Source organism: Marmota monax, unplaced genomic scaffold, assembly GCF_021218885.2.
Source record: "Marmota monax isolate L192 unplaced genomic scaffold, Marmota_monax_Labrador192_F-V1.1 WCK01_AAM20220418_F8-fsc00136, whole genome shotgun sequence".
NCBI lineage: Eukaryota > Metazoa > Chordata > Mammalia > Rodentia > Sciuridae > Marmota > Marmota monax.
In genome coordinates, this window is record NW_026693905.1 from 4,404,951 (window position 1) to 4,425,653 (window position 20,703).

The window sequence follows — 20,703 nt, forward strand, 5'->3', positions numbered from 1 at the left end:
GTCTGATTTACATATGTAAATATTATTCTGATCTTCAATCTTAAACCTAAAGACAACTACTTGATTTTGTCTCTTCCTGTTTTAAGAAATAATAGTAAGGTCAGATCCTTGGTCAGTAGCAGAGCTGAATGGAATACAATCTCTAGTCCTTAGTTCAATGCTTTTTTTTCAGGATAACAATATTGACCCCTTTTACTTTTTTTCTAGCTGGTGGAAACTTCTGATACTGATCTAGAGGCTACAGTATATGTACTTCTAATCTTGTTTCACAAAAATGTGAAATGAATATCACACGTATAAATCAATGGGTCAATAAATTAGGATTTCCATAGTTTATACTCAATAATTCATTATGGCATTACTCTATGTGATTTGTTCTTAATGCCTATTCACCATCCAATCTATAAAACATAACACTATTTGGGGGACAATCTATTGAACAAGGTCACTCATCCATTTTTTTTCCAGAGAGGATCACAATGGAATCACAGAAGCTCTGGGTGGGCAACACATTTACAGATGATCGGTTCCAATGACACCACAACATAGGATAGAACTGAGTAGTCAGACACCTGTTTCTGAATGAGCTCCTGTCCCTTCTCTGGACGCATGTGTACGAGGTTCAGCTGTGGAGATACTGACCTCCGGAAGGGATAAATATCTCGAACATAGGTCTGTGTGGATTACACAAAGAGAGAGAAAGAAAATTCAAATGGTTAAATTTTACTCATTTCCTCTTTACCCAAAGGTCAGACAAAAAAATTCATTTGCTTCTAACTGTTTTGATTCTTCCTAATTTTATGCTTTCAAACTCCTGCTTAGGAAAGCTTCAACCCATCCAGGTGGGGTGCTCTTTCCAGGCACTGGGTGCTATGTCAGGGGCGAAGCTACCAGAGGCAACATACTAGATGACACTCTGAAAGGAGAAGGTAACCTTAAGGTGAAACCAGGGGTCACCATGAGAGCCCTATGGCTCATTAGATCAGGTCACCATGGCCATGTTTAACATAGAAAAAGAGCCAGAATGGCCTAAAAAATCCCAGTAGACACACACAGTTTTTATATGGGCAACTTAATTTTTCACTTTGACATAATTGTGATGAATAACCACATGCTTTCTTGGTCTACCTCCATCAATGATTACAACTGCCCTGAGGCAGATACTATCATCACCTCCACTTTACAAAGGACACTGAAGGGCAGAATGGTAAAGCAACCCTTTCAAAGTCACATAGACCCAAAAGGCCATGCTCTGCCCCTCTAAACAACAAGGTCTCTGTGCCTAGGAAAGGTGCTTTGAGCCTTTGGTACAAAACATGTGCGTCATTACTGCAGTCTCACCTTATTGTAGTGGATAAGATTCCATCGCTTATCCATCAGGAAATAATGTGTGGACTGGGACTCGGGGATGTTGAAAAACTCCAGACACTCCTAGAACAATAGCAACAAATTTTAATATATGTTTACCAGGAACATATTGTTTGCTAGTTAATAAGGTAGAAGACACAAGTATTGGAAGAACAAGATAACTTACAAGGATTTAAAAATATTTTTCATATTTTATATATATATATACACGTATATATATATGTATATATATGTATGAGGATATATATTCATGGTTAGACAAAAATGATGCAATAAAGACTAATCATGTAATATGAACTGTCTGCTCTCACAGTGCTCAAAGATGTCCCGTTATAATTCAGACCAAGTGATGAACTGTGGGGACACAGTGGCACCTACTGGTCTCAATATCAAGGAAAAAAAATGTTTAGTAAGACTTAAGGAAAATACAAAGTATAATACATCAAACACTTATTACATACCGTATACAATGCTTTCCATGTAGATAACTTATATAACCTGAACTAGAATCCTAGTATTGTTAAAAAAGAAACTGTGGCTAGACAGGCCCTATTATTTGATTTGGGTCATGCTGGCCATGGTGGAGCAAGGTTTGAACTTGCGGTTTGATTCATTACCATTCAACATGTGCATACAAATGGAATGGTTGTTGAATTTTGCTTCACTAGACCTTAGAAAATCTCTGGAGATGTTTGGGTAAAGCCTGAAGGAGAAGGAATGACCCCTTCCACTGAAATAAAATATACAAGTCTGGCAAAGATGAGTTTTTAGGAGGCTTTTCTACTTACATCTGGATCCAGAGTTGTGTTCCAGAAAATTAGATTACTGAAAATTTGAACTTCAAACAGAGAATTACTGTACTAGTTTACTTACTACTTTATTTTAAGAACCTTGCAGGCAAGCGTAGCTATTGATTATATTTCTTTTCAGGAGAATCACTGCCATAAATACTAGAAAATACTTTTTTGATCCACCTGATTTATTCGAAGGTATATATTTTATTTAGAGACAGGGTCTCACTGAGTTGCTTAGTGCCTGATTTTTGCTGAGGCTGGCTTTGAACTCGCAATCCTCCTGCCTCAGCCTCCCCTGCTGCCTGGATTATAGGTGTGCACCACCATGCTCGGCTTGTTTCACCAGTAATTTCTACTGGTGATAAGTCAAGACTGTATATAGATTCAACTGGGTCCCACAAAAGGGATCTCTGGCATGATCATTAGCCAACAGCTAAAGGTTACCCCAGTGCCATCAGTGGACAAAACCAGGTCACCTTCAGAATGACCACAAGTGATGCTAGGAAGCTCCTAAGGTGGAATTCACAGAGTTCCAGAGAAGTGAGGAGCAACATCAGAGTTCATGCTGCTGCTACAACCAAGACAGGACCATTAGCCAAGTAGGTATGACAATTTCCTTGCCAGCGTACCCCATGTTGCAGTGACATTGAATGTACGTGACCTTGCTCAAGGACCAAGGCAGATTAGGGTGTTCCCGGTTTTAAGATAATCCTGTTTAGGGCGTTCCCAGTTTAGGTTCCAGGTTTAAGGTTTAAGATTATTCCTGCTGGGAATAGGGCGTATCCTGCTGCCTGAGTTCCCCTTGAGTTCTCACGGGATTCAGACAGTATATTTTGGAGATAGAAGCCCAGTGGAGGTGAATTTGGGAGAGAAGGTGGATTTGGGCAGAGAACGTGGATTTCCCCAGAACGTGATTGTAGACGGCTGGTGTGAGGTCGGGAATAAAGAGTTGCTGTTTGAATCTACAAGCTGTGTGGTGGCTCGTGATTGTGTGCCCAGCCAGACTGCGGCATTTGTGCCCAGCCAGACTGCGGCAGCCTACTTCAATGCAGAGCTAAAAATGTCAGTGAAAACTGGAGAAAATGACATAAGTACTTAATAATGGAGCAGATTCTCAAAGAACAAAGAATAGCGCACATTCCTTTGGAGATAGAAAAATGCCATTTATTTCTAAAATGGGTGTTCACAAATGTGATCATAGACATTGTGTATAAAAATCGTTTTGTTAAAGGTCATTCCTACCTTCAACAGGGCTTCAAACTGAGTGTCTTCATGGACTGGTAACTGGGTTGGAATGTCGCACTCATTTTGTCCATGAACTACCAACGTTTTGGTACCTACAGACAATAAAAATCACAATAAATGGACCCCACTACAGGAAAGTTTGTATTTAAAGCAGAAAGCCTTAAAATATTATTAAGTTGATTCTTAATTTATAGTTAGTGAGTGCTTAATATGAGTATTGTACTAATTGTACTCCTTTATTCATATCTGAATGTGTATTTTAAATATGTTCATTTCTTAAACAATGATAGCTACCATTTATGGAGTTCCCAATACTTTTGCCCACATAATTGTATTTAAATCCCCCAGCAAACTCATGACATGATCTTCATCTTACAAATTAGAAACACGAGAGAAACTGAGAATTTTTTTTTTTGTTGTTGTTACCAGGGATTGAACCCAGGGGCACTTAACTGCTGAGCTGCATTTCCCATCCTTTTTAATATTTTATTTAGAGAAAGGGTCTCACTGAGTTGCTTAGGGCCTCACTAAATAGCTGAGGTTGGCTTTGAACTCACAATCCTCCTGTCTCAGCCTCCCAAGCAGCTAGGATTACAGGCATCCACCACCATGCCTGACTAGAGAGAAATTTAATAACATATCCAAAGACATATATTTATTTAGTGGGAGAGTCAAAATTCAAACCTTAAGCACTGCAACAAGTAATATATTCCTGTATTTTAAATGAGATAACCTGGCAATGACAGTTGAAAAAATACAAACAAAGATGTTAGCAAAACCAAAAGAAGTTCCTGAAATGTAGTTTAAATGCACATTTTCTGTACTCTACTTTAGCTGGTTAAAACATGTTATTTTGGTTAGGAATAGAGCTCAGTTGGCAGAGTGCTTGCCTCACATGCACAAGGCCCTGGGTTCAATCCCCATCACCACCCCCCCACACACACATGTTTATTTTACTTCATTCATTCATTATACAACTTTGTGAATATTATAATATACCTTGATTTTTAACAAGTTGTTCTAAAGTATATGAGTGACAAAATGAATTTATTTACTATAACAAAAACTGATCACATTTTTGGATACTCTACAGAACACACAAATATTCAACTGTTTATTGAATGCTTCCCATGGATCAGGTATGGCAGCAAGTATTTTATATACTTAAACTCATTGATTTCTTGTGATTGTGAAGTATGAATTATATTCCTATTTTGCACACAGGGAAAGAAAGCCTTACAAAAATGATGTTCTTTTCACAGCTGATACTAATTGTATGACTGATAAACGGCAGTGCTGACTTAACACAGGCTTCTCTGCTGCCAGAACCTATGTTCTCATCTCTGAATAACTTTGTCTTTCTCTTTATTTCTATTAAAATGACCAATTCTTTTATTTTTATCGTCACTGAACAAGGATAAAGGCTTGGTAAAATCTTTATCTTAAGGACAAACAAGCTGTGTGAAGTGAAAAGGAACTGTATCTAGAGTTCATATCACACTTGATGTTCTTTTGTAATTCTCCCTCTTCCTGCTTTTCCCTTTTCCAATCTTTCATAAAGCCATCTCTCATTGAGTTTACAAAGGACTGGGGTCCCTGCCATGCAGACAATATCATTCTCCTTGCAGTGCCAAAAATTCACTCAAAAAGGCTTTCAGTTCAGCTTTCCTCTGCGAGAGACTTCCATACATCTTTAACCTTGGCAGTCCTTCAAGGACTGATTCACGAGGATCTCAGTTCTGATGTGTCCCTTTTCATCTGGCAACTGCTCACTTTTTAAAGGGTCTATTGTTTTTTCTCTGATTGGATTAAACAAAAAATTCTTTGATGCACTCCATTATAGGGGTTAGAACTCTGAAAATTTTCTCATGAATGAAAGAGCATCCATGGTCTTTCAAAGGGCTATTCATAATTTTTTTTTTTTTTTTTACCTGGCATTGAAGCAGTCACCAGGAGCTTTACTTCACACTGCTCCTTCTTCATTGTCTGCTTGAGGTCCTTGAAGAAAAGGCCCTCCACGTACCCAACCACCTCCCACAGGAAAGTCAGAGTGGCTGAAATGGCATCCATCCCCCATTCACAAGGGGTTCGCACGAAGTACATGATCAATCCCACCTGAAATTAGAACAAGCCTTCACAAAGCCACAGTGATCCTGAGCTCACATTCTCATTTCCTTGGCTTTTCTTTTTAAAATTTGGATCTTCTCCTGTGACTTCACATTCTTTGTTCAAATGCTTCTCTAACACTTTCAATGGCACTAATCAGGAGAGGGTGGAATTGGAAAATTGACAAACAGGCTTCCATATATTGTTATGTATCATTAAAATGACCAATTCTTAAGAAGAAGGCATAAAGATCATTCTTATAGACACCATATCTCCTAGTATTCTCAGGTACAGAAGCCATCCAAAATTAATCTGTATGTGATGTTTACCCACACACCAGCTGCAGCAAATAGTCTAATAGTCTGAACCTAAGAACGCCCTGCTTTGCCAAATCAGCAAATTCAAAAGTTTTATTTGTGTGTCCTCTAACATGTTGAAAAAAAGTGCCATTTTTCATATTTTAAAGTTGACATTTAAAATGTCTTCTAAATCTACTTTTTAGTAGGGAGTAGAATGTTTAACATTCTATAAAATAAGATGAGGACTGACTATAATTGGAATATTTGATGTAATAACTCTTGACTACCTTTCAATAGTACACAACGAAATCAGAAAAGAATAATGTAAAATTTTCCCCTGTGGGTTTAGCCATTTTTTCTTGAAAAATTCGGCAGTCCTGGGAAACTTCTCCATTATACTGAAATAATAAGGGTCACTAAACTCATCTGCTTTGATGGTTCTGAATGCTAATGCTTTAATGAGGGTTAAACATCACCTCTAGCAGAAATCTATAAAAGATGGAAACGGGATGGGCTTAAAGTGTCTCAATTAGTCAGAAGTGTGTCTTCCTTAAAACTGATGTGCATTTCTGATTCTGTCTGTCTTACATGCTATCAGAGCATTCAGGTGCCAGATATCTGAGATGGTGCCATGGGCCTTCTTTGTGTACAGTAGTAGATTGGTGACTGAGATGACAGACAAGCTTAAGAACTGGTTCATGCTTATTAAGGATTTTGAGATGTATTCAAAAACATCTTAGAACTATCAAGGTACCACACTCATGCAAAAGTCTTCACATTCCCACAGTTCCTCTTGCTCCACATTAAAGTTGCCAGGTCAAGTCAAACAGTGGATTTAAGAGTCTGGAAGTGATGAGTCAGTGTTGCCAACATCCCCACCATCTACACCTCTGACAGCAATTAGAAAAAAAGGAATATCTCATAAGGGTTATTTTTAAAAAATTGACTCTTCCCTTTACTGTTTTTTCTTTCTGAATACAAGCCCCTTCTCCTTGTCCACCAAAGCAGACATCTGCCTGGGATTTGGGGAGAGAGTAGAGTCTGGACAGAAATGCAGAGATAGGAAGTTTATTCATGCAAAATAAGATTTTTAAGATTTTAAAGCAAGGTCCAAGTATGGCCAGTCCTTTTCTCTATTAGTTTATCTGTTACCTGGAAGGACTTATGTTCACCTCTAAGGCTCACTTGAAATACACAGAAGGAGAATATAGTAGAAGAAAAATTAAATGCTCATCTACTTGCTGCAGAATTAAAAGATGGAGGAGAGCAATGGTCTAGGCAAGCATTTCTCCTGTCTGGTGACCTGGGAAGGTATGTGGGCAAGTGAAGGTAACATTGAAAGGGCTCTTGCCTCCAGTCTCTGGGTTTCCTTTCCATACCAACCTCGACACAATGTAAACTTGGCAGGGCACATACTTTCACTGAGGGAGGCCCTGACATTTGTCTTTGCTAATCTGTCTTTGCTTTTTGGTGTGGCATAGCCAGGACCCCAAAACAATGGACCCGTGACTGGAGAGTTTTCCAAATGGCTGCAGTAGCTGAACAGGACACTCCAGCTGGTGGACTTCCTATGCTTGAGCCAGATGGGACTCATGGAGAAACTCATGGGCATTTACAGCACCAGCCAGAGTTGAGGTGAGATTGAGACTTCCAGCAAATACCACTGGGAGCAGACAGGCCTCATGTTTCCAGAGTCAAGGGCTTCCGTTTTTGCCAACCTGGCATCTAGCCACCAGTCAGACAAAGAACATTTTCTCACAAGTGTAGCAGCCAGAGGAAACACAGGGATAGACCATGAAGAAAGGTCTTTTTCCTCCCCCACTCCACATGGTTCTTACAAACAAAAGCAGTGGGAAGAAGGAGGCTTCCTAGAGAATAAGCATTTTATCTAAGAAAGACTGAACACTATCCAAAAGTGCAGTTCATATTTTTGTATCAGTCTGAACTTATAACGAGATTGGACACTTATTTATATTTTGTTCCCCTTGCCAACAGGCAAGTGGGCACTCCGGAAGACCAAATTAGTCACAGACAAGAGAAAGGAATTACAAATATTCTCTGCCCATGGGAGTTGTAGTGTGAGTTAAATTTGTCACTCTGCTATGGATGCATATGCATATACATATGGACAAGTATTTCCCTGACGATAGTAAGGAAGAAGGAAAGGAGTTCTCCCAACAGAGACATTAATTTGGCTTTCTGTCTGCCTGAATTAAAGTGTAGTTTCAAATAATAGTCATCATGTCCCAGTCCCCAAAATGCATATTCATGTGAAGAAACTGGTAAGACCTGAAGTGTCAGGAAGGAGTTTTCAGATGAGGTTTAAGCATAGACAGCTGTCATGGAAAAATCCACTTACAAATATTTTCTACCTAGGGAAATACTTGCTCCTGTGTGTGTGTGTGTGTGTGTGTGTGTGTACAGGCATACACTTTAAATGGCAATACAGGAAAAGGGAATGAATGCCTAAAAATGACATGAACCAAAATAAGGAAGTCGCATAATGCTAAAGAAAGAGCGGGAAAGCACGTTTGTGGAGTATCCACCATGTGTCAAAACTGTGGCAGGCAGGGTCTTCCTCTACTAAGAGTGGTGGACTCAGCTGATAAGACTCACCTGTCTCTCAATTAATGAAAAATTATGTTTTAAAAACCCTGAGACTTTTATCTCATGTTCCTGCTTCTTACTTGGAAATCAACATAATCTATTGACTACTGACACTCACCAAGTAGTTGAATAGGATATGAGATGTCTGAGCAGGAAAGTCTCCAATGTTTAAGAGAAGTTTGCGCAGCATGTACATTAACTCATCCTGAAAAAAAGAGAAGAATTTTAATGTCTTGTTCAGGTGCCATGCTGTAGGAAACAAAATTAATTTGTTGAAAATTGGGGGAGATTTTTAACTTTTTGCTCAGACTTTAATGTAAATGCTCAACATTTTAATATAGTTTATGTGATGCACATGTATACTTATAATACATGTGATACTTAGTATTTAACTAATCTTAGTATTTAACTAACACTTTAGTATTTAATATTAGTATTTAACTAACACCTTTCTTCTAGTAGCTGACATAAATATCACTGACAACTGTGTTGTTGTTGTTGTTTTTTTTTTAATAAAACTTTACATTGTATCTACAGGTCATGGGCAAACCTTTAGAGCTGTATATTTAGTTAACTATCTGCCATGGCATGCCCTCCAAGGTGTGGTGGGAATGTAAGGAAGACCTATGTTAAGAAACCATTAAACAAACCAAGTTTACTAAACTTTTGAACTTCATAATTCTGTTTCCTAAGTTTTGAGTTAACAAGAAAAGTGAGGTCAAGAGAGAATAACTGAGCCATAACTAACTTATTTTCAGAAACTAAACCTAATATTCAAGTGAATATGGTCATAATGTAGAAACAAACAAATAATTCTTAATTATCAGCATATTTTTTTCATTGCTCAGCAAACTGTTTTTACATAATTTTCTTATAGCGTGGTTTGGCACCACCCTATAAGATGGTCTTTAGGTATTAGCTTTTTGATTAAGAAGAGTGTTCACCTATTCTAATAACCCCACCTGTACCACAGACTCAGAATTCAACAAATGTATCCAATATTAACAACATTATACTAAATTTAGTCTTTGTTCAAAATATTGAGAGTCTTTCAGATTTAGGGTTATTACTAGTAACATAATCACACACGCAGATGTCAAGTAACAAATTTGAAAGAAAACAGCAAAATTTAATATTGCTCATCATCAATATTTTAAAAAGTACTCTTTGGCTATACATTGCTGTTGCATGCACAGCACTATACAGAGTCTTTAACTTGCTTTTTACAGTATTCACATTCATAACTACACTGTAAAGGAAGAGGAATTTACTTGTCTATTGCTGATTGTCAGTTTTTCCAGAAAATGTCGAAGAACAGTTGATGGATCTTCAATTAGACAATTCCATAAGACTTGTTGGGCCACAGCACTCACTTTAGAAGAGGAAAAAAAAATTTGAACATTTGTCTTAAATGGAGATAAATCTATTACACATTATTCAAACAATTAACCAAGCTTAAATTAGTTTCTCCATTTTGCCTTAGAAAGATTCTCTAAACTCTTTGTCTTTTGAAAGGTGAATATTCGTTCTTTTTCTTGTTCTCACTGAACATTTTCACATGTAAAGAAAAGTTAAGAAAAAAGAGTAAGATGGTCTTTAAGTATTAGCATTGCAAAGAATAACTTTGTGAACACACGCAGTTGTCTGTGTTGTGGAAACCACAATAATATGAGCAGTGGTAAGTCTTTTTAAAAGTCATATTTCATTGCTTATGACATAAATTCCTAAACTAATTATTTAGTGTTGGAAAATATATTTGGTTAAAGTGCACATGATTTACAGATGATCTTTTAAAGTCTACATGGATGCTTTAAATAATATCTCTTTTGGTAAGTTAAAGTAGTTAAGCCAGTACTAATTGGGTTCCCGTTACTGATGAGAGACTCTTAAAAATAATCAGTCCTCATGAGAAATGATGTGCTCCTACTTTGGAAAAGGTAGTCAGGCTAAGATTACCTGCAAGCATTCAGAATAAGAAAGCCAGTGGGCAAAGGGATCAGTCTAAACAGCATTCCCAATTCCATTAGTTTTCTAAACTAGGTGTATAGAATTTAGCATAAATTTATCCTTCAATCTATATTTTCAACACACAATACCAATTTTTGCTTAGAAATTAACCATCCAACTGAAATTCAGAGCCTTATAAATCAATAATATGAATAAGAAATACATAAATACTAAGCTTTAGCATTCATGTATCCCTATAAATAATTTTGAAAGGTGTGGATTTTTGTTAGGTTTGAAATTGGTTGAAAAAATATTTTTACAATACTTTTTATTCTAATTATTCTAATCAGGCAGTTTGATGCTTAAAACCTGGAAAACACAGAATACCACAAAGGGAAAAATAAAAATGGGAAGACCACCAATCATAATAATAGCTATGAACAGTCTGAAGGATGTCCTTTTATATACAGGAAACACATACTTAACATATATGTTGAATCATTATATAGGAAACATTGTTTCATACTCAATTTTTAAATTTAGCAATATGAAGAACAATTTTTATGTTAATATTCTAGAATATGATTTCTTATATATACAGAATACTCTCAATTGGCGTAAAAAGACTAATTTAATTGCCTGTGGTATAGCACATTTAAATTCTTTCCAGACTTTTTTAAATATAATGTTCAGTGTCCTTTATAAACTTTTATATAGTTTTCATTTTTGCTTTATGAAATTGCTAGAAACCAATTTTTTACACTTTTAAGTTTTTGATCCACATAATGAAACCCCATTCTAGAATGTTTGAATCAAATTTTATGCTTGAACACCAAGTTTTGAGGATGCTCTTTTTCCTGCCTCTTCACCAACTGAGGTATTTTAAGGAAATCTTTGCCTACTTTGTAACTGACATATAAGCTTTCACTGTTGTTTTAAACAGTTGTTTACAGGTGTTAATGGCCAATAAACTGTTCATATCCTTTGCCCATTTTTCTACAGGGGTTTTTAAAATTGATACTGAGTTTTAACTTTATTCTTAATTCAAAAATTTAAGAATATTAACCTTTTGTCTATCACAAATATAACTCATCTTTCCCCCTAGTTTTTCATTTCATTTTGCAATTAGGAAAGATTTTTTTTGTGGTATAAAATGAATAGCTACAATTTCTAAGATGGACACAGTGACTGTTTCATTTCCACTTGACCAAGTTAAGCGTTGTTTTGTTTTCTGGTCATAACTACTTCTTTGTAAATGCTATTTATTGCTTATACAAGTATGGGAGGAGGAGGTCATAAATTGATGAGATATGGAAGTTTATAGCATGGCAGACTAACACTATGCTTGCCGCAAAAGTGACAGTGTTGACATTCTAAGCTACAAATCTGTAGTTATAATAAATGCATAAAACCATTCAATATGTGTTCAGTGGGTAACATGTTCAAGAGGAATCTACTGTTCTCCATCAGACGAACCCTTAAGCCCATGACGGAAGGTGTGACGGGTCAATACTGTACCTGCTACTCCGTCCTCCCGCACCTCACCGTCCTCCATGAGATGAACAATGGGCAGCACTGCTGCACAGATGCATGCAGGGAACACGGCCTGTGGGGGCTGTGGCACATGGTGGTTTGGTGTGTGTTCCGTGGTGTGCTCCTCATCTGGAGGGGGAGACAAAATCAGAGTGCTTTCACCAGTGATGTAATTCTAATACAACAACATTTCAGTTCAGTTCAAGTCTTACCGACTTAGTGGTACAATCCACAGCAATGATGAAATATCATAATTTTTTAAAAGTTGGATTTACATAGAGTGTCTCCTCATGTTAAATAACAAAACCAACACACTTCACAAATACTGTCTTTTTTCTTGTTTTATGGAGAAAGAAGCATGGACATTCTGGGTAGATCAGCTCATAACATGAACTCAAAGATCACATTTTAAGTGGAGACTAAGTCATTTCTCACAGATGCAACTGGAAGTGGTAAGTATGAATACGGAGTAGCAGAAAACATATACACATGTTTCAGATGAAAATAACAGCCCACTCATATTCATGTTCTTATGTTCACTGATAAATATGATTAATAATACATTTGAACAATTATTTCATATGGGAATACAATGAGTTTAGATTTAATAGTCAAGGAATGTAGGAAAGACATTTTACAGCTCAATAAAAAAACTAATTTTATTATTAATACAAAGTAAGTCATTTTTCTAGAGTGCTTAAAGAACAGGGAGTCTTTGATTCTCATATTTCAGTGTATGTAGTTATTTGGGATTTTAGAGGTCTTATGAAGGACTGGAGGGTAGGAGACTTACTTAGTTGCTCTCAATCCTGGTTTCACCCTAGATGTATGTGAAAATCTTTAAACAGTATATGGACAGATACACTGGGTAGGCACTTAAGGAATAATAAAGATTCCCCAAATCTACCACAAAAGCAATAAGAACACTGGAAAACATAGTCAAAAGAAACATTCTCAGAACTTTAAAAATTAACCAAAATCTGAGAACAATTTAAGGAGTGTTTGTTAAAAATCAAAAAACAGAATCTTGGTATGATTGCTAGTGTTTCTGCTTTTTTAACTTTCTCTCTTCTGTTTGTTAAAAATCAAAAAAACAGAATCTTGGTATGATTGCTAGTGTTTCTGCTTTTTAAACTTTCTCTCTTCACTCTGCCTTTCTTTGGCTTCTTGGTAGCCTTGGAAATTAGTAGCTGCATATCCATGGCAGATGTAAATACCAGCAGCCTAACAGCCTCTAGGGGTATAGCAGGTTTGGAGCTCCCAAAAACCTTGTCACTAGAGAAATGTCACTACTTGAACTATTTAGCCACTATTTGGAAAATCCCCACGCAGAGCACTTGTCTTTATTTGACTTGGCTCAATGCTTGCTTAGTGCAAATGATTTACACCCAGGGCATTGGCCAAAAAGAATTAGCAAACAACTGTCTCACATTACAGCTGGCTGAGGTGCTTATATCCGCTGGGGCAAGCAAGAATCTGCAGAAAAACATAAAGGAAAATCTGGAGAATGTAGGTCTCTGACACATTCTTGGTATCTAGATGGCTGCATGCATGTGCAAGGCTGTGCTCTCGCTCATGAAAGACCTAAATTCCTAACCTTTCACTTCTGGCTGATCTTGAGGCTCTGCCCAAGCATAAATTGAAACAGTGAAGGCCAAGGCAGAGTCTTAAACTACTGGAACAGGAAGGTGCCTCAGTACATCTATAGAGCCCTCCAGCAAAGGCTAGGAGACTCTTTAGTACATGGCATCTATGAAAAAGCTCTGTCTAATCATTACCTGATCACTAATTTAACTGAAGAGATTTAGGTGATCATACTCAAGAAAGTATGCAGATTTTTAACAATTAGTCCAGAACAGTCAGTAACCAAACAAATAATAACACAACTTGTAGCAATAACACGCCCCAATTTGGAAAGAGGGTGTCTGATTTTCAAAGCTGCCACATGATACAACTTAAATTTTCCATTTTTTGATAAAAAATTATGAGGCATGCAACAAAATCAAGAAAATACTGCCCATAGAGAAATAAAAGCAGTCAATAGAAACTGTCTTTAAGGAAGCTTAGATTTGGGACTCAACTAGACAAAGATATTCTATCAGTAGTTGTATTTTCTATTTTAATACTTTATAAATGTTACATAAAACATGACAGCTATAATACAAAATAGCAATAAAAATAAATTTGTCTTTTGCATGCCATATCTTTTACATGTAAAATGGCAAATATAAATCTTATTTTATCCATAATTACATTAAGTAAAAATGGACAAAATATTCCTATCAAGAAACAGAATGAGCGGTAAAAATAAAAAGTGAAAAAGAACTTGAGAGTATTATGTTAAATGAAATAAGCCAAACTTGGAAAGTCAAGGGTTGGATGTTTACTCTCACAGGTAGAAGATAGAGAGGAAAAAAAGTGAGGGGGGAAATCTCATGAAAATGTAAGTGAAAGGGACCCCAAGGTAAGGATAGAAAGGGAGGGAAAGAAGTTGGCCAAATTATGTTACATGTATTCATATGTGTGTTTATACATATGAATATCTCACAATGAATCCCACTGTTATGTATAATTATAAGGAACCAACAAAATCAATTTTAAAAAACAAACAAACATGACTCAAATATATAGTATTTATTAGAGTCATATAGTTTCAGAGACACAAATAAGACGGAAGAAAGATGGAAAATGTAGGTCTCTGACACATTCTTGGTATCTAGATGGCTGCATGCATGTGGACAATAGTTAAGAGAAAGATGGAAAGTCTATATTATTATCAGATTGAATCTTAATATAAAAAATTTTACTGGAGGCAAAGGAAGACATGTTGTAACTATAAAAATTCAACCTATTGGGAAGACAATTTTACATGCATCTGTAACAACAACAGAGCCCCAAAACTTAAGAAGTAAAAACTGACAGAATTAAAGGGAGAAATAGGTAATTCAATGGTAATCACTACAAACTTCACTATCCCACTTTCAGTAATGTTTAGAACAACTGGACAGACTTCATCAAGGGAATAGAAGACTTGAACAACATTATAAACCAACTAAACCTAACATACATATGCAATAATAATAAAACATTTTTCTGAGACATATTCAGAATGTATGCAATCAAACAAGCCTCAATGAGTTTAAAAAGGTGAAATAATATATTTTCTGACCCTAAGAGATTAAATTATATATCAATAATTGTATAAGAACTTGGAAATTTACAAATATATAGAAATCAAACAGTAAATTCCAAATAACCAATGGTCAGATATTGAATCACATCATAAAATATTATTCCTTGAAAAAGATCAATAAAATTGATAAATCTTTAGATAGACTGAGAAAGAGAAAAGAAAAAAAAAGACCCAAATTGCTAAAACTGAGGAAAAAGAGGGCACACATCACTACTAATCATAATTATCAATATAATAAGGATTGCAAAGAAATATATAGACAAGTATACATAAATAAATTAGAAAATGTAGATTAAATACACAAGTCTTTAGGAAGGCATAACCTAAAGAAGTTGACTAGGGAAGAAATAGAAAATTTGAATAGATTTATATCAAAGAGATTGCTATATTAATAAAAAAAAAACTTTCCACAAAGGAAAGCCAAGACCCAGGTAAGTTTATTGGCCAATTCCACCAAATACTGAACAGATATTTAACACTAATTCTTCACAAAAACTTCTAAAAATTAGAAGAGAAGGAAACACTTCCTAAATCAGTCTAATAAGTCAGTATTGCTTTGTACTGAAACTAGATAATGACATCACAAGAATGAAAAACAGATCAGTATCTCTTATGTGTACAGATGAGAAAATTTTCAACAAGCTATTAGTAAAATGAATCTAGAACTATATAAGATTATATACTATGACCAAATGAGATTTATCTCAGAAATGCAAGGGAGGATAAACATAAAAAGCAACAAATATATCTTAATAGAATGAAAAAAACTCATGAGAATTTCAATAAGTACAAAAAAGCCTTTGATAAAACCCAACACTCTTTCATAATAAAAAAGAAAATACAAAACTAGGAAACGAAGGGCACTTCCTCAACATTATAAAGGCCATTTGTTAAAAACCCACAGATTTTTTTAAAATAAAAAATCCACTAACACTAACTGGATTAAGTTAGTGAATACTTAATAGTAAAAGACTGAATGCTTTCCCCCTAAGATCAGAAACAAGGCAAATATATCTGATCTCACCTCTCCTATAAAAACCATACTGGATGTTTAGCCATTATTTAGTAAATAGATGTTTACTATTATCTAAATATATAGATATATTTATATATATTTATATATATATTTATATCTATATATTTAGATAATAGTAAATATATCTGATTTACTATTAGATAGTAAAATAAAGAAAAAAAGGACATCCAGATTAGTAGGAAAGAAGTAAATTATCTTTATTTGCAGATGATGTCATTTCGTGCATAAAAAAGCCTAAGGAATCCACAAGAAACTATTAGAAGTAATAAACTATTCATTAGAGGCTGCAGGATACAAGATATAATATACAAAAATCAACTGTATTTTTTAAAGACTTTTTAGTTGTAGATGGACACAATATCTTTATTTTATTTATTTTTATGTGGTACTAAGGATCAAACCTAGTGCCTCATGCATTCGAGGTAAGCACTGTACCATTGAGCTACAACCCCAGCCCTCAATTGTATTTTTATACATGAGGAATAAAAACTCAAAAGTGAAATTAGAAGAATAACTTATTATTTTAGGGGGAAGGTGGGTACTGGGGATTGAACTCAGGGCCACTTAACCACTGAGCCACATACCCAGCCCTATTTTGTATTTTATTTAGAGACAAGGTCTCGCTGAGTAGCTTAGTGCTTTGCTTTTGCTGAGGCTGGCTTTGAACTTGCAATCCTCTTGTCTCAGCCTCCCTAGCTGCTGGGATTACAGGTGTGCGCCACCATACCTGGCAGGAGAACACTTTTAAATAAACTAGCATCAAAAATAATAAAATACTTAGGAATAAATTCAATGAAAGAAGTACAAGACTTGTATACTGAAAGCTACACACATTGTTGAAATAGGACCTAAATGAATGAAAAAGTATACGTGTTCATGGATCAGAAGACTTAATAAATCCCACAGTGATATACAGATACAATAGAATGAGATCTCATGTGTCTTTTTTAAGAAGTCGACAAAATGATCCTCCAATTCACATAAAAGTGCCAAGAGACTAAGATTAGCTAACATAATTTTGAAGAAGAAAAACATATTTGAAGAACTCACATTTTCCTTAAAAAAATTTTACTATAAAGCTACAGTAATCAAGACTTATGTGTCAGTATGCTACTGACACAAAGTATGCTACTGAAACAAAGATTGAAGGATGGATCAATAGAATAGAAAGATCAGAAATAAACTGTTACATTTGTGTTCAATTGATTTTTTTACATTAATCCAAAAAAATTAATGAAGAAAAAGAATATTTTCAATAAATGGTACTCAGACAACTAGATATCTACATGCAAAAGAATGAAGTTGAATTCTAATATCATAATTAAAACATTAACTCAAAATTGACTGGACTCTTAAATATAAGTGCTAAAGCCATACAACTCTTGGGAAAAAAACATAGGAACAGATCTTTGTTATCTTGGGCTACACAATTGTTTCTTAGATATGACACTAAAAGTACAAGTGACAAAATTATATATATATATATATATATATATATATATATATATATAATTTTATATACATCTGTGTATATAAAATTATATATAATATATACATATATATATTCACATATATGACTTAAATAAAATTACAATCTTCCATGTTTCAAACTTGCCATTAAGAAAGTAAAAAGCCAAACCATAGAATGGGGGAAAATATTTGTGAACCATTTATCTGACAAATGGCTTGTCTCCAAAATATATAAGTAATTCTTATCACTCAACAATGAAATTAACCAATTAAAAATGGGCAAATAACAGTCTGGACACTTTGTTTTACATCTACATAGTTCTTTCATGAATTGAAATAAATGCTTTCTCATTTGTATTTCATGTAATTGTAATTATATCTTTTACATTAAATGATATGCAAATTTAATACATAAAAAGTAATAAAGGAAATACAGACAAAAGATTCAAATAGACATTTTCCTAGAGAAGATATATGAATAGTCAATTAGCACATGAAAAGATCATTTGCATTAGCATAATGCAAATCAAAATCATAATGAGATAGCCATTTCACATCCAAAGGCATGGCTAAAACTAAAACAGACAATAAGGAGTGTGGGAAAAGATGTGGAGCAACTGGAACCCTCACACTTTTTGATGGGAATGTAAAATGGTACAGACACATTGGAAATACTTTGGCAATTTTCCTCATAAAAACTTCCACATGTCTGTTCCTAAGAGCCTAATTCATAGTAGACAAAATGGAAACAAACCCATGTGCCCAGAAACTGATGGATAGACAAATAAGAAGAATTATGTCAGTGTGATAGAAAATTATTTGGGAATAAATAAGAATGAAAACTTGATACATGCTACAACATGGATGAACCTTGAAAATATTATGCCAAGTGAAAAAATCCAGTCACAAAAGACCATATATCATACAATTCCATCTATATGAAATGGTAAATCCATAGAAATAAAAAGCAGATTAATTCTTGCTGGGTTCAGGGAAGCAGCAGATGAAGAGTGATTGCTAATTGGTATAGGGTTTCTTTTGATATGAAAAAGGTATTTGAAAATTAAGATGGTGAGTGTTGTATATTCTATGGATATACTAAAAGCTACAGCACTGTATACATCAAAGAGATGACAGTACATGAATTATTTCTTATTAAAAGTGTTATGAAAATACAGATATATCTTGGGTCCCATCTCCATAAGTTGTGAATAACTAGCATCAGTCATTTTTCCAAATTCCCTAGGATTGTGTAACAAAGGGTTGAGAATGACTGCTCTATTTGTTCCATTTCTGTATACATTTTTTGCTGACTTCATAAATCAGTGATGATATCTATATAACCATGTAGCAGTTAGCCAGTTGTTCATCATTAGAGAAGTATAGTTTTTATGTTTTGGGAGCTGAAGAACATCAGTCTGCCTCCCACCCCTCCCACATCAAGAATCAGACTTCATTATAGAAATATCATGATATTTTAGTCTTAATTTGATTGTTAAGTTACTCCAGAACAACGTCCTACACTGGAGTCATTGAAGGAGGGTTTAAAAGAACCAATACATGGGTCCTACCTTCAGAGATTGTAATTGTGATTGGTCTAGACATTTTAAAAAAGCTTCCCAGTTGATTGTAATGTGTAGCCAGGGAAGAAAACCATTTACTGCCTACAATAATGTCTTCAGGACTGTCAGCAATATGATTACATGTAATGTAATTAAAAGAGGTCAACTTAAAAATGAGAATTCCTGGTGAAATAAACATTTTTTTTAAGGATTCCACTCTGGTTTTTCTTTTTTAACCTCAAATCATCAAATAAGTTATTTAATGAGGACAGTGTAAAAATAATAAGGCGATGTTAACTGGAAAAAGATTCAAAACATGTGAGCCATGAGGAATAAAGAAGGCATTTGCAAGAGGACATACCTTCGGCGCTGACAGCTGAACGCACGGACCAGACCGACCCCCGGCGGAAGGAATAATTCCTGTGGGAGGTGCTCGAGGTGCAGGAGGGGCTCACGGACAGTCGGCGGGATGCCAGATTGGTGACTTCTTCTACTGGCAAACAAAACAGGGCATGTGAACTTTACAACTCCATTTATCATCATCACAGATATAGTTATGCTTATACCACAAGTATATACTGCTCTCAGACCACAGGGCTTAAGTCACTTAGAATGACTAGGAAACAACGACTCTACAAAAGACAGATAAAAGTTCTTCCTAAAGTTTTCCAGGAAGTCAGAACAAAGAATCACTGAAATTAAAATGATTCATAAATCATTTTTTTATGTCAACTGACAAATTGTCTACATGTGTGAAGGCTGGAAATAGTTATTGGATTAACCCTATTTTTAATGATGAAAGAGTGGTTGCATTTACTTTAATATGAATTCTGAATTTAGCCAGAATCTAGAATCACAACCAAGCCTTCATCCAAGATCTGACGGGTTCCCTCAGCACAGCTAATGTTTTCCCTAGGAAATGGGCCAACTCTAGACTTTAGAAAGCAACAACTTCTTTCTTTGGATATTGTCAGAAAGTGATAGAGATGGAGGGGGCATATCACCTCATATCACCCAAGGTCATTAATTTCTATTTAAAAACAAGTCCTTTCCCTGTGACTCAGCCCCCAAAGAAGTCCCGGGTGCAGAGGGCACCTTCTTCTTCCGGCTCTGAGTTGGGTGTGCAGGTGGGCTCATAGCAAGCCTCCTGGGTGATGGGGATGGCAGTAATGAGGCTGGCTTCTCGACCCAGGCGTTTCTTCTCTTCCTCCTGCTGCAAGTTCTTTAAGATATGTTCTGCTCTTTGATGAGAGCGAGAGACAGCCCTGGCAGAAAAGGATTTCTGTGGAGACATGAAGGCAGGTTTATTTAGTAGGAACTCTTCCTGCAAGGTCAGAGTCATAAAGAATGACCTAATGAATTACACACATGTGATAATTTGACCTTAGGAAATGTTAGGGCATTTATGATCTAGTTTTATGGAGATTTATTTGTTTTTCTACCAATTTTCTAAGTTATGTAGGACTGAGCATTTTTTAACTCAATTAGAATAGTTATTGAAGAATATCTGTAATTTCTGAAAATAATCTTATTTAACTTTTAG

The 20,703-nt window shown here is 35.3% G+C and overlaps 1 protein-coding gene across 5 annotated transcripts in view; it reads right to left on the reverse strand.

The window, feature by feature from the left end:
- The window catches only part of Unc80 (unc-80 homolog, NALCN channel complex subunit), a 187,185-nt gene that overhangs the window by 51,687 nt on the left and 114,795 nt on the right, over window positions 1-20,703 (reverse strand). For 4 of the 5 annotated variants that reach the window (XM_046462898.2, XM_046462896.2, XM_046462897.2 and 1 more), the window contains 9 exons: window positions 20,256-20,442; window positions 19,522-19,653; window positions 11,885-12,028; window positions 9,691-9,791; window positions 8,538-8,624; window positions 5,339-5,522; window positions 3,405-3,499; window positions 1,342-1,431; window positions 573-674 (listed from right to left, as the gene is read on the reverse strand). In XM_046462898.2, coding sequence (XP_046318854.1) covers window positions 573-674; window positions 1,342-1,431; window positions 3,405-3,499; window positions 5,339-5,522; window positions 8,538-8,624; window positions 9,691-9,791; window positions 11,885-12,028; window positions 19,522-19,653; window positions 20,256-20,442 — 1,122 coding nt within the window. The remainder of the gene's footprint in view (window positions 1-572; window positions 675-1,341; window positions 1,432-3,404; window positions 3,500-5,338; window positions 5,523-8,537; window positions 8,625-9,690; window positions 9,792-11,884; window positions 12,029-19,521; window positions 19,654-20,255; window positions 20,443-20,703) is intronic. The other variant, XM_058585194.1, reaches the window with a different exon arrangement.